The sequence below is a fragment of the Filicampus tigris genome, chromosome 7 (genome assembly GCF_054856515.1).
Source record: "Filicampus tigris isolate MCC_2025a chromosome 7, RoL_Ftig_1.0, whole genome shotgun sequence".
NCBI classification, from domain to species: Eukaryota; Metazoa; Chordata; class Actinopteri; order Syngnathiformes; family Syngnathidae; genus Filicampus; species Filicampus tigris.
Window position 1 is genome coordinate 1,884,459 of NC_141223.1, and position 13,568 is coordinate 1,898,026.

General features: G+C 42.0%; 3 protein-coding genes across 3 annotated transcripts in view; 2 read left to right on the top strand and 1 right to left on the bottom strand.

Annotated features, from left to right (window-relative positions):
* Positions 1-6,785, top strand: part of nxn (nucleoredoxin) — a 35,411-nt gene extending 28,626 nt beyond the window's left edge. Inside the window, exons 4-8 of the mRNA XM_086036548.1 lie at positions 27-127; positions 207-313; positions 2,782-2,961; positions 3,959-4,083; positions 6,260-6,785. Coding sequence (XP_085892674.1) covers positions 27-127; positions 207-313; positions 2,782-2,961; positions 3,959-4,083; positions 6,260-6,442 — 696 coding nt within the window. The 3' untranslated portion in view covers positions 6,443-6,785. The remainder of the gene's footprint in view (positions 1-26; positions 128-206; positions 314-2,781; positions 2,962-3,958; positions 4,084-6,259) is intronic.
* A 520-nt stretch (positions 6,786-7,305) lies between these two features.
* mrm3a (mitochondrial rRNA methyltransferase 3a) lies at positions 7,306-10,335 on the bottom strand. Its single transcript, XM_086036547.1, has 4 exons — positions 9,502-10,335; positions 9,165-9,409; positions 7,965-8,126; positions 7,306-7,901 (listed from the first exon to the last, which is right to left on the bottom strand). Exons 1-4 carry the CDS (start codon positions 9,855-9,857, stop codon positions 7,354-7,356), a joined length of 1,311 nt encoding a protein of 436 aa, XP_085892673.1. The 5' UTR covers positions 9,858-10,335; the 3' UTR covers positions 7,306-7,353.
* Positions 10,105-13,467, top strand: glod4 (glyoxalase domain containing 4). Its single transcript, XM_086036552.1, has 9 exons — positions 10,105-10,478; positions 10,584-10,633; positions 10,689-10,809; positions 10,898-11,042; positions 11,130-11,266; positions 11,836-11,922; positions 12,310-12,423; positions 12,770-12,856; positions 13,140-13,467. Exons 1-9 carry the CDS (start codon positions 10,395-10,397, stop codon positions 13,203-13,205), a joined length of 891 nt encoding a protein of 296 aa, XP_085892678.1. The 5' UTR covers positions 10,105-10,394; the 3' UTR covers positions 13,206-13,467.
* Positions 13,468-13,568: the final 101 nt, after the last annotated feature.

Sequence of the window (13,568 nt, forward strand, 5' to 3'; positions counted from 1 at the left end):
AAACGACTGCTCTTGATGTTTTTTAGTGTCCACCGTGCCGCAGTTTGACAAGAGTGTTGGTGGAGTCGTATCGCACCGTTAAAGAGTCGGGTCAAAAGTTTGAGATCGTGTTCGTCAGTGCTGACAGGTAAGATGCTTTATGCCTCATACACTATGTTGTCTATGTATGGAGACACACACATAGTCATAATTTCTCCTCGCCGTAGGTCTGAGGAGTCTTTCCAGCAGTACTTCAGCGAGATGCCCTGGTTGGCGGTGCCATATTCAGACGAGGCTCGACGCTCGCGACTCAACAGGCTGTATGGGATTCAAGGTAATGATGTGCTCCTCTCATGGAAACACCTTGGCTCACTAGCGCCCCAACTGACGGGTTTTTGGAGCAACGATCGGTTGCACATGAAGATTTGACATAATTTGATCAAATTTGACTAAACATAAAACAACAAACAAACGACTGATATTTGAATACAAACAGTGAGGCAACACATATAGACCAAGCATATAACGATACTCCCAGTCATATATTCAATATCAACAGCAAATTTTAATCAGAGATGGCTTTAGATGCCCCTAAATGTATTTTTCAGAACGATTTAAAAAAATGACTTTACTTTTTTTGTACATCAGGTTTTTGGGATATTTTCATTTTTCGTTTATAGCTATGATGGTTCTGAAAGAAATGCACCTGTTGCTGTGCCTAACCGTTAATTCATAAATATTACTAAATATATTAAATATATTACTACATTTCTAATTTATAGAGATGACAATAACTCAAAATAATTCACCTTATTCACCCATCATCATTATTATTAATATGAAAACCTGATGCGCAAGAGAAAAAATGAGGGCAGATTCGGAATCAGTGCAAAAAAAAATCTTTTAGAAAAATTAAGATTTTTTTTTTTTTAAATAATAAAAAAATACAATTTTTTTTTTATGTCTGATTTAATTTTTTTTTTTTAATGTGTTATTTTTATGCTGTGAAAAACAACTATTACTGCAGTTCAGTTGCAACTAAAAATAATCCGCAGTCAAAGAAATGAATGGCACGCTCGCTCACGCAGGAGCACAAGAGAAATGTGCTTGTTATTATATGATTGATGCCATCGCTGCTTGCCGCTTATTCATTCGAACAAGCCATGTTGGACAAAGAAAATAAATAGTACAAGTGTCAAAATAATCCACGGTCTAAAAAAAGTCCACGGCATGCCCTGTAAAGCAAGGACACAGGTGTGCATGCAACATTCACGTCTGGTGTAATTGCTGTAATGTAGCGGCAGCCTGCACAATAGAAACAAACACAATGGCTAGAAACAATCCACAAAGTCAGAAAATTTGCAGCCGTACAGCTTTTGAGCTTTCTGGGTTGAGATATTTTTTTTTTTTTTTTTTTTTTTTGAACCGCTTATCTACTACAACATCCACTCTTATATTTTCAGGGTAGACATCCTCAGTTGTCAGAATTGTTTGTCTCAGCGCAGCTCGGAAATTTTGATGCGCTCCCGCATTTGATCTGCCGTCGTGTTTGCGCTTCGACACTCCTCAGCTCTCTTCCTCTTCGTTCCCTGCCTGAAGTAAGTGAGGCGGAGGGGGTTTGCCAGTTTTTCCTGCGAGGCATGTGAGGAATGCAGCGAGATGTCAACACGGCACACCCGCCGCCGCCGCCGCTCCACCCACCCTGGCCCGCCTCGAGTCCGCATGAGCAGACAAGACGAACAGTCGGTGACACTCGCCCCGGCTGTGCTCCTGCATCACGGCTCTTTCTGATAAGGCTGACAGATTGTGATCGCAGCCATCGCAAGCGGCCCGCGGTGGGGTGGGGGGGGTGGGGGGACAATGTGCGCCACTTTCGACTCCGGGGATTATTTGTTTACTTCTGCTGCGCAAAAGTTGGACCTTAGCAAGAAGAACTGGCAAGGAGCGATTGCATTGAAGGCATTGTAGGACGCGTCTGTTGTGCACGTGACTGAGCGCACCGTGAACTTTTTTTTTTTTTTTTTTTTTTTTTTAACTTTGTGTTTTATCTCTAGTTGATTGCCAACCAGTCAGGGTTGCTGCAAGGATCACCCATAGTCAGCTAGGACAGGCTCCAGTCACCAGCGAGCCGATTGAGGATGAGCAGTATCGAAAATGGATGGATCCAAAATGCACTTGACCTTTGTCGTCTTCTATGACCAAAAAATAAACATAGTAAAAATCAGGCCTACTTTGGAGTGATCTAATTTTGGACCGTGCACAAAAAACGTCACAAAAAAAAACAACTTATTGGCTCAAACAGTAATTTAATTTGGAAAACTGTAGAATACAAATTACTGACATTTATAGCAACAGTGTGCGCTACAAAGCGAGCAAGTTGTTTTATTGGGCTTCCATAAAAGGGAGGGACAACTGTCATGCCAATTCTTATTTCTTTGTGGTGAAATGCAAGAAAGCCAATTTTCACAACCGCAAAACATTTAGTTGAATTGCCCAACTTAAGATGTTATCGACGTTTGTTGCCTCGAACATTTCGGTGAGTAGAAAAACACTGTAGAAAAACATAAAAATGAAAAAAATCCCTGTAACATTTTTCATTTTTTAAACCTATAAATGTTGCCTTCGGGGTCTATGAATGGTCTTATTTTTCTTTTTTTTTTTTGTTCTTACTTTTTCAGGTTGTGTGCAGAAAAGTGGGAGTGGCCAAAACAAAACCATTTCTTGAACTGTCATCTTTTTAAGAAATGTCAAAAGTGAGCCTAAAATGTCGGACTTGCCGTAACCCTCTTGGTCTTACCCCAGGTATCCCCACCCTGATCCTGTTGGATGCCGAGGGTCACGTGATCACGCGCCAGGGCCGCGTGGAGGTGCTGAATGACCCCGAGTGCCGGCTGTTCCCGTGGCACCCTCGGCCCGTGCTGGAGCTCAGCGAGGCCAACGCCGCGCAGCTCCACGAGGGACCCTGCCTCGTCCTCTTTGTGGGTGAGTCCACGGCCGTTGTTGCTGTCCGTCAAATCTCTCTCGCAATTAATTCTCGGCCACCCGTCGTCGACTATGCGCACTTCCAATTTGGTAGCAGTCCGTCGACATTTATAGGCCAATTCAACTTTTGAAGGACCCCTGAAAATGGATAAAATGGCCGCTTCAAACCAAAATGGCAGACTTCCTGTTTTGTTTTTTTCACACCTGGCTTTTTGAGACTTTTTGGCTCGATGCTGCAAAGTCAGACTGGTTTTGGCGACTGACATTCAGATAAAGAGCAAAATTCGAATTTATTTCATGTTTTGGAGCAATGAGACCGGATTTCCCCAAAATGACCGTCTGTCAAAACGCTGAGTCTTGGAAGGGCCACTTTAACCAGAATGTAATGCGTCAAGAATTTTGAAAATCAGATGATGGGTTCTGGTAAAATTGAGATTTCTGTGGGAATATCGGCCTTTTGCTGATCGTTTTTATGTGATATCGTCTCTAGAAAATCTGGTCATAAAACACCTTTAAATTAGAGTAGAACAGTAGAAGTTGATTCTTTCTCAACATATCTTCTTGACCCTTTGGTTTCATTTGCTACTCAGAGCACACCTTGAAATATAATATTTATACATGCACCAAAACTTGCATAAATAGGACAATATTCATGACAAGAGCAGTGTGGGTAGTAGAATGACACGGCGGGTGTATTGCAAGTGGTTGAAATTTGTCAAAATCTGGGTCGAGTTCATCACTGAAGAACGCCTGGAAATGTACAAAATGAGCCCAAAATGGCCGCCTCCAGACAAAATGGCCGACTTCCTGTGTCTTTTCTGGCATGGCTTCTTGAGCCTTTTTTTGGGGGGGTGCGCTCATGATGGACATGTCTTTGAAATTGTGGAAGAAGGCAGAGTATTTTGCAGGGAGCGGCTAAATTCAACACCCTCCTGATGTGTGTCCAGGTCGAAACGTAAAGCAAAACCTGACGCGCACCATCTGTTGTTCTCTTCAGACGCTGAGGAGGAAGGCGAGCTGGAGCCGGCCAAGGAGCTGATCCGGCCCATCGCTGAAAAGCTGATGACGAAGTACAAAGCCAAGGAGGAGGAGACGCCGCTGCTCTTCTTTGTGGCCGGAGAGGTGAGGAAAAGAAAGAAAACGGCCCTTCCATGATTGAGGAAATGGCATTTATATACCTATTCATTAGTATACCTTATGTATAGTTTCATGTAACATGAAAAGTTAAAGTGATAAAGCCTTAGATTAGTTTGCAATATTGTTGCAATTTGATACGATTTACGGGCTTAAATAGGAAGTCAACCCAAATGTGACTTAAGCAGCAAAATCCACTGATTTTCAGCCATCTCCGGAGGCGGCCATTTTGTCACTTCTGGCTACAGAAAATGACATCACAACTAACCAGGGCTCACCAGGCAACGACCAATCACGGCTCAGCTTTAGCAAACAGGCGAGCTGTGATTGGTCATTACCTGAGACCTGAGTAGCAGTGATGTCATTTTCAGTCGACAAAAATGACAAAATGGCCGCCCCTGAGAATGCGAAAATGGGTGGATTTTGCTGCTTAACTCATATTCCACAAACGCAATATTTATTTAGTGGGCCTACTGCGAACATATTCTTGAAAAAAATATGTTTGGTTTGATTTCTCTTTTAAGTTTGCACTCCGCTTGTTTGGTCGAAGTTTGTGAAGTTGCCGTAGTTGCACTTAAGACTGCAAGCAAAAGCGTTTCGCAAGTTGACAACGCTAACTGAACTCGATCCCTCATATGAATTCATGGTTTAATTGCCTTTATTTTAGCATAAGCCTAACCTATACGAGCAAAACATTTATTTATAATAAACCTCATATTGTTTCTTGGAACACAGATGTATTGCTTGTGTTTGTTGAAAATAATACAGAGTAAGAGGACTTTGAAAAAAGAACTGTATATTAAATTGCAATCGCAATCTTGAGTGGAAAAAAAAATACTCGTAGATTATTTTTCAAAATCGTTCAGCCCTACAAAAAGGTACGCTAGCGCGTACACTCAAGCCATAAATTTGCTGTCATAAGATTGGCACGTCCACATGAATGACAATCGCCAGATAGCACGATGTAAGCCCAAACGCCCTTGTGTGACTACACCCCAAATGTGAATCCCTCGTAAGCCAAATCTGATATTTTGCATCCACAAGGCCTTCACTTTAATTTCCTGCCTTTACCTCGGCCGCCTGTGAGATCAGCGAGTTTCATTTTCACTTCCTGATCGCGCTCACATCTCACTTCCTGTCTCGGGACGTTTGGGGAAAACACGCTTGGCGCACACTCCTGAACACGCACGCACGCACGCACGCACACGTTTCATCAGTGCCAAGCAAGCTGTTGGCTTTCCTGCGCCCTGTGAAATGGCCGTCCTCACATGGACCACGGGTGCTCCATTTAGTTGCCAGCTGATAACAAATAACAAATAAACAACTTCCATCAAATAGACGCCTTCCTTTTCCCGATCAGGGCAAAATAAATGGGGAAGGCGGGGAATGCGTTTCGAGTTTGGCACTGTTCAAATCTCTAATGCAGTCATTCTTACCACGATTTGTACTTGGGCTCACTCCAGCGATACTTGGGGGTGGGGGGGGGGGGCGAAATCACTGCACAAGTACAGTTTACAAAGACGTTGTACTGAACTTTTTAGTCCAGTTTTCCCATATTTAGGCACGGTGTTAATGTTCAAACTGTGTGTAATGTTATAGTGACTTGCCCGTAGTATTATTTTCATTTTTAGGAACATCTAGACCTACTATGTTACTGTATTTAGTTGGCCGGTCTTGTGCGAGTACTGTGGTGCCTTTAGATACGAGTAATTCATTCTATCACCACGCTCACAACTCAAATCACTCAATTCATTTTTAGCAATTGAAATGAATGGAAACGTCATTAATCCATTCCAGCTACCAAAAAATAAGAAATATTCACTTTTTTTATTAAGAAAAATAGAAGTTTATGATATATTGCTTTATGATTATGTACCGTAATTACAATGCAAAGAATTCAACCGTTTTGGCCACTTTTTTTTTTTGCTTCAATTCAATGGATAGCGTGCTGCTCCTTGTGTACACATTGGCCACCTGGGGGAAGAGTAATACAGGTGTATGGAAATACAGAGATGGTCTCTGCTCCTCATTATGCCCAACAATATTAATCGTTCTCCGCGGAAGATAAAGAATACAAGCCAATGAGTCTTAATGTCTGGCTACGTGTTGCGCCACTATTTGCCGACAAATGCTCATTGCTTCCCGAACGTCTTTGTCTCCACAGGACGACATGAGTGACTCTCTGCGCGATTACACCAATCTGCCAGAGGCGGCGCCGCTGCTCACCATCCTGGACATGTCGGCGCGGGCCAAATACGTGCGGGACGTGGAGGAGATCACGCCGGACGTGGTGGAGCAGTTCGTGGGCGACTTCCTGGCAGACAAGCTCAAACCCGAGCCCATCTGAGACAGGAGGTCCAAATATGGACAAGAGCGGGACTTTTCACAATCATCAATGCACTCCTTCAGCATCATCCTTCACTTTTTACTATTTTAACTTTTTGGTTGTTTTTTTTTACTCTCTCCATCTCCTGTGGTGCCTTGCGTTGACTCTGTCGCCCCCTACAGTTAATATATACAAAGATTCTTTTGTGTTTTTTTTCCCACATCATGACCTTATTAAATAGCATTTCTGGATTCTAGCGAAGCCCAGCGGACCTACTTGTCACTCACGTCTTTTTCACATTTGGACCATGGAACTTTGAAAAGAAAAAACAAACAAACAAAAAAAGAATAAAGTGATTGCAGCATTTTGTTTGTTCCTATTCTGCAAAGTGGCATTTATTGTGGTAACTGGCAATAGGAGCTATTGCATTATGACGCTTACATTGCAATGCATGTGACTGCTGTGATTTTTTTTCCCCCCCCCCATCCAAGAGCCCACTTGACAGCAGTGATTTGATGATCCACCTTTGTGCGCTTCAATCCTCTGCATGGACTCCAGTGAGTCTTTTTCTCCTTCCGCAGTGTCAAAAACTGTGCACGGCACTCCAGCGCTGAATTTAAAGGGAATAAGTGAAGTTACTACTTCCATTAGCTGGGAAACAAGCAGGCTCTGTTCGCTCCCACAATGGCGCGAACGCCCCTTTCTATCTGCGCCCATAAAAGAACAAAAAAAAAAATTCTACCCATGCACACAGACTGCGCTTTGCACTCGACTTGCACTGGGCGTGAAAATAAAGCCCTATGTGTGACATGGACTCAAATGACATTCCAGTGGTCAGTCGAAGGAATTTTGGCGTTTTAAAGCAAATTAATTCAGAAACACGCTTGAGATAAGAGACATTTAATTTGGAGGAAGAGTACAGAGGAAAATGTCTAACATTCTGAAAGGTGTCGTCCGGCATCGGTCGCCCGCTTCCTTGCAGAGTTTGGCGTAGCTGTCAACAGTTGCTTCCTGCCCTCAAACAACAGGATGCTGGCCGCCATGGCCGAGTTCAAGCTGTCCACGTGGGGAACCATGGGAATGAAGAGCCTGCGTCCCGCCCTCTTCTCTGCCAGTTGGAGCGCCTCTACGCTAAGCCCGTGCGTCTCTCCGCCGACCACCAAAGCGACTGGGCTCCGCGCCCAGTCCTCGTGGTACGCCGCCGCGTCCACTCTGGGCAGGGAGAGCTCTTCTTGGTCGGAGTCGGAGTCCTCAAAATCGGCGTCGCGGCGAGCGCGCGTCGTGCTGATCCAGCCGAAATCGCTGGGTTTGTGAGAGGGGTTCACTTCCCGGTTTTGTTGGCTGCCTGCCACGTGGACACCGGCGTCCTCGGGGAGGTGATCCTCCACCTCCGCCCACTTCAAACTCGAACGAACGGGAAGGTGGAAGTGGGCGCCCATTGCCGCTCGCAGAACTTTGGGCTCCCACATGTCGACGCAGCCTGGAGATGACGGGAGGCAATTATTTCATAGGACAATTAACATTTGAATGCCTTTAGTATCACCTTTAGTGAGCAGCACTTGGTGGCAGCCGGCGGCGGCGGCGCATCTCAGCATGGTGCCTAAGTTGCCGGGGTCTCTGATGTTGTCGCATATGAGTGACAGAGGCACAGAGTGTTTGCTGGCAGCAAAGCTCAGTCGAGACACGTCGGGACGAGAAAATATACCTGCGCACACAAACAAAACTAAACCGACAGCAATGCAGATTCCAGTACTACACTGGGGGGAAAATAAGAAGAAAGTTCAGATTGTTTGTATAGTTTTTTGTTGTTTTTTTACAGGTTGTAAATCTGTGTGTGTTTTAATTCTGAGAATGCCGTTTTCTCTGAAAAATTTATAAAAACTTTTATGAAAGTTGGATTTTGAGGGAAAAGTATTTTCATGACAACGCTGTATTATTTTTCCCAAGTCTTAGAGAAATTACTTAACTTAAAGTGACTTTTACCCCGCCCCCGCAAAAAAAATATAACTACTCATGTAATATGTCTATTTTCACTCTCTAAAAATAAAATGCAAATTTTCTCTTATTAGATGATATAGATTGCACTCCATAATTATTGGCACCCATGGTTAAGATGTGTACTTTAGCTTCTAATAAATTCATATTTTCTAAGTAATATAGAACCAAAATGAAAATAAAATAAAATAAATACAACCTGTAATTCATAATTAGGGCCAAAATGAAAAAAAAACCCTACAAAAGACTAAAACTAGTGACGGTATTGCTGTACACCAGGTGTAATGAAAAGACGGTAAAACGGTGTCAAAATTTGGATACCGCCCAAACCTAATGTTTACCAAGAAAAAAGTAGCAATTTTACAACATTTCGTATTTAATTTTATGAGAATGTGATTTTTTTCTCTAGGAAAAAAAGTCTGAATTTTACAAGAATAAAGAAAATATTAAAATAAAGTCATTTATGTGAGAGTAGGTTATAATATTACAAGAAAAACGTTTTTTTTAGGTCACCTTACAAGAAGTTGTTAAAATCTGAGATAAATTTCAGTGCATTTAACAAGGTTACATTTTGAAAAGTTTTTTTTTTTCCCTAGTTTCCCCCACGGAAGAAGTTCTTACTCAAAAGAAATAGAACTTTTTCCTCTATGACTTTATTTTTGTAAAATAATGTAAATGTACTTTCATTTGCAAGATGGCAGAAGTACTCCTTGGGATTCATAACGTTTACTGTAAAGGCCATTCTCACCTATGACACCTTGCGGCGCCACCAGGTCGGACCACAGCTTGATGTCTTCAAACTTGACTTTGACCAGCGAGGCCCTCCTCAGCCTGTCCAAAGGAAGCTCCCGTAAGCGCTCCGGGGTGCTGAAGAAGATGGTCTGCGGGATGGCGCCCGCGTTCAAAGCATCGCAGATCAGACGACGACCCTCCAGCAGGACCTTGCCTTGCTGCTCCCGGAACGTTCTGGAGCGGGCCACGCTCACCAACCTCCTGCAAGGCAAACGACACGACGCTATGATATTTATTATGTTACTAATATTTGACAGAAATGGGCAAGAAAGCCAAGCGAGAACGACACTCACGCCAGTCTCTTATCTCCAGCTGAAGCTCTCTCGAAGGAGACTCCATCAATGTGATCACTTTTACCATCCACCCGAGCCCGTTTTGTCGATGACATCTCGCCATCGCTGCTCTTCACAACACTTCTGTCTCCGGGGTGCTGCTCTGCTGCTCTCGGTGGAACTTTTACCTCCTTCTTCTCCCCCGAAATTGGCAGTTTTACGTCTCCTTTATTTGTTTCATTTTCTGGAAATATCACCCTGACCGGTCTCCTTCTCAGTCCGCGTACGTATCGTTTGGTTTCCACGCTGAAGACGTTCCCCCGTGAAAAGAAACCGGCTCGTTCCAACGAGAAGAGGCAACTCATGTAGGTCGCCATGTTGCCTTGTCTTCTTCTATTTTCGAATGTTATCGCTTGGCTAACCTACAGCGCCACCTGAAGTCTGGCGAGAGTTTTACGTACGACTCGTAACGACTGTGAGTACGATTCAATATTTAATCACCACGATAAGTTTATAAAATGTCTCAAAGATATGTAGTAACAAAATCAAATGACCCCTGTCTTCTCTCTCCACCGCCCTCCACCTGTTTTCGCGTGGATAGCTGAGGTCTCGCGAGAACTTTACATATAGCCCGAAACGAGCCTAACTGCTGTATTTTATAGTAACGACACATTATCACGCTTTCTTAAAGTTACGTATTATATTACCTCAGCTCTTCATCCTTGTGTGCTATTATCACGAGCTAGCCTTTCAGCAATCCAACATTACGAGTACATTTCGCCGTCGTGTTGGCGCTTTAACAGCAGCTAATCGACGGCAGAGAAATCGATCAAAGCGGAAGTTCAGTCGCATTCACGTGACCCAGAAAATCATAATAACAGAGAAACAACGTCAACACCTTTCTAAAAAAGAACATGAGACGAGCGCTACATTTTGTTTTTAAAGTTGGCGACCGATCCAAAACCGCTACTTTTTACCGAGATGTTTTAGGCATGAAGGTGGGTAATTTATGTTTTCCATCTTCTTCTTGCACAATGTGGACAATGGAAGTGTTTCAAAACTCTAGTAGTTTCATCACAAATGTTCTCGCATGTGAATTTCAGGTTTTGCGTCACGAGGAGTTTGTTGAAGGCTGCAAAGCAACATGCAACGGGTGAGTTACACAGAGTGTGCACATTATGAAGTTTTAAATTCTACTCTCCACACAGTCCCTATGACGGCAAATGGAGCAAGACTATGGTTGGTTTTGGTCCAGAGGACAATCATTTTGTTGCTGAGCTGACCTACAATTATGGGGTGGCTGAGTATCAACTTGGAAATGATTTTTTGGTAGGTTTGATGACATCTGGGGTGTAAGCATGTACCAAACTGACTCTGCAGTCGAGTTATGATTATTAGTGGTATCGTGTTTTTGCAGGGTCTCACCCTTCAGTCAAGCCAGGCCGTCAGTAATGCCAAACGTTTGGGCTGGCCCATCACTCAGGTGGGGGACAGTCTGTACCTGACGCAGGCTCCAGGAGGGTATTGCTTCTACCTGGTGGACAAAGAACAGCCCTCCACAGGTGAATGTCACGGGCTTCTTTTGTGGAAGGGCGTCTTTTTTATTTTTTTTTATTTCTATCGTTACTTTCATGATTTCTTTACTCCAGATCCCGTACAGAAAGTTTGTCTCGGAGTATCGGACCTCCTGAAGTCCACTCATTACTGGTCAAAATTGTTGGGAATGACAGTGATGGAAAAGAACGAGGACAAGAAAACAGTGCTGCTGGGATTTGGAGACACACAGGTAGCTCATAGATATATTTGATTAGATCATAGATTAACTTTAAATTTTTGTAGAGTAAAGTGTGGGGTTTTTTTATAAGAAAAAAAGACAATGTTATTAAAATAAGGTTGCAATTTTTCAGAGTAAAGTCATAATTTTTAAAGGAATAAGCTAGTCATTTATTTTAAGAAATAGGCATAATATTAGAAAAATTCAATTGTATTTTTTTTCTTCAGAATTGACATATTCTTTCTTCAGGAAAATATGTGTAATATTAAGGGAATCAAGTCGAGGAAAATAAGCATATAATACAGAGGATGATGACATATTAGAATAAAGTCATTATTCTTCCATAATATTCCAGAAACAATTTACATACTGTATACTATGAAAATTAATTCAAATTCCTTCAAGAATACAGTCTTTTTTTGTGTGAAAACAGCTGTAATATAACTAAAATCAAAATGTATTTTTACAAGCTGAAGTGAAGGAAATTCACATTTAATATAAGACTTTTTTTCTTTGAATTTGGACTTTAATCTCAAAAGACTCCGGGTTGAATTTTCATACATAATTGTTTGTGTTTCAAGTGTAAACTGGAGCTTCGTGACATCAACGGGACGGTAAACCATGGAACAGCATTTGGAAGGATTGCCTTTTCATGCCCTCGGGATCAAGTAACATACATTTTTTATTGCTATTATTTAATGTATGAGTTACTTACCTCTTTGATGCGTTGCCGTCACTACAGTGGACAGATATTCAAAACCATTTTTTATCTATATGCATGAGTCTTGCTGTCAAAGTTGTGCATCAGTCATGACAGCCGACGCGAGTGTCTACGGCAAATTCTCATTTTGCTTTTGCGTGTTTGTCTGCTTGTCCCATTCATTGAAAGGCTGAAGGTGCATTAGCGACTTTGTTTTTCCACTTTATTTGAGCAGCGATAGTGCTAAGATGGCAACACAAAGCATAACATTAACCAAGCGGCGACTTGTAACGCAAACAAGGTGTACAGCTGATAATATTATTCTTCAATATTAATTTGCCGCCAATTTCCACAGCTTCCTGATCTGGAGGCCTTGATGAAAAAGGAGAATCAGAATATTCTCACGCCTTTAGTGAGCTTGGACACCCCAGGAAAAGCCACCGTGGAGGTGGTGATTCTGGCCGACCCGGTAAGCACATTACAAAAATACACAAAACTACAAGTAACAAACTTGTAATGATGTGTATTTTAAAGTATGTTTTGAAAGTATGTTGTGTTTTATGGTCACATATTATTTTTTTTGTTTTTTGTGCAAGTATTTTTTGCCAGTTAGTAAGTTTTTTGTAAACATGGGCACTAAGAATGTGTTGATGTCCACTGAATTAAAGTTTGAAATCAATAAAGGTAATAACACCAGCCAACGTTGGAACGTTGATTTAAAATAAGAGTGATCAGAGTTACAAACATAAGGAAGTAAATGGGTAAGTCAAAGTATCACTGTATTTTTATATATTTGTTATTCCCCGCCCTTTTAGGATGGTCATGAAATTTGCTTTGTGGGTGATGAAGCATTTCAACAGCTTTCTGTGGTGGACCCCAAAGGAAATGAGCTGCTTGATAAGGTCAGTACTTTTACTACATGTTATTTGTAAGCGTAAGATAAACAGTATCACAATAATGTAAAACATGTTGCAGGGAGCACAGACACATGAACTAATGCTTCTAACTATTCTAGCACAAAGTAACTGCTGAAAGAGACGAAAAACACTAGTGAAAATTGTGAGGGTGGTGGCTTTCTTGTTATGGCCTGTATTGCAACAAACATAGTTTGCTCAGAAGGAAGTGTCCTAATAAATATGGAAAATGCTTAATAATGCTTACAGTCTTCGTTTACTTATTTTTCAGGGAATGGCTGATGACAAAAGCAACGAGTGGTTTGCCAAGCACAACAGACAGAAAGCTGCTGCATGAAGCGAGCGACGCAGTCTAGAAAAACTGAACTTTCACAGCGCTTTAATACAAAGGCTACTCATTGGGTCCCTTCACTTTCAGTTACATAGCACTTAAGGACAAAAACTCTTCATTTTCAGGTTATGTTATTCCATAAATTTAGATGGACAATTATTTTCTGCAAAAGTGAAGGATGTGGGTCTGAAATGCCACATACATTGCACTGAGTTTGGAAAATACTGTTCTTGTTCAAATCCAAGAATAAATCATATCGTTACTTTTGTTTGATTTGTATTAATAGCAAACTGATTTGGCACCACTTTGCATGTTTAACTACTTTTGGAAATTGACTGATAGAACTGCAGCTTTTGCTAGTTTGAAAGG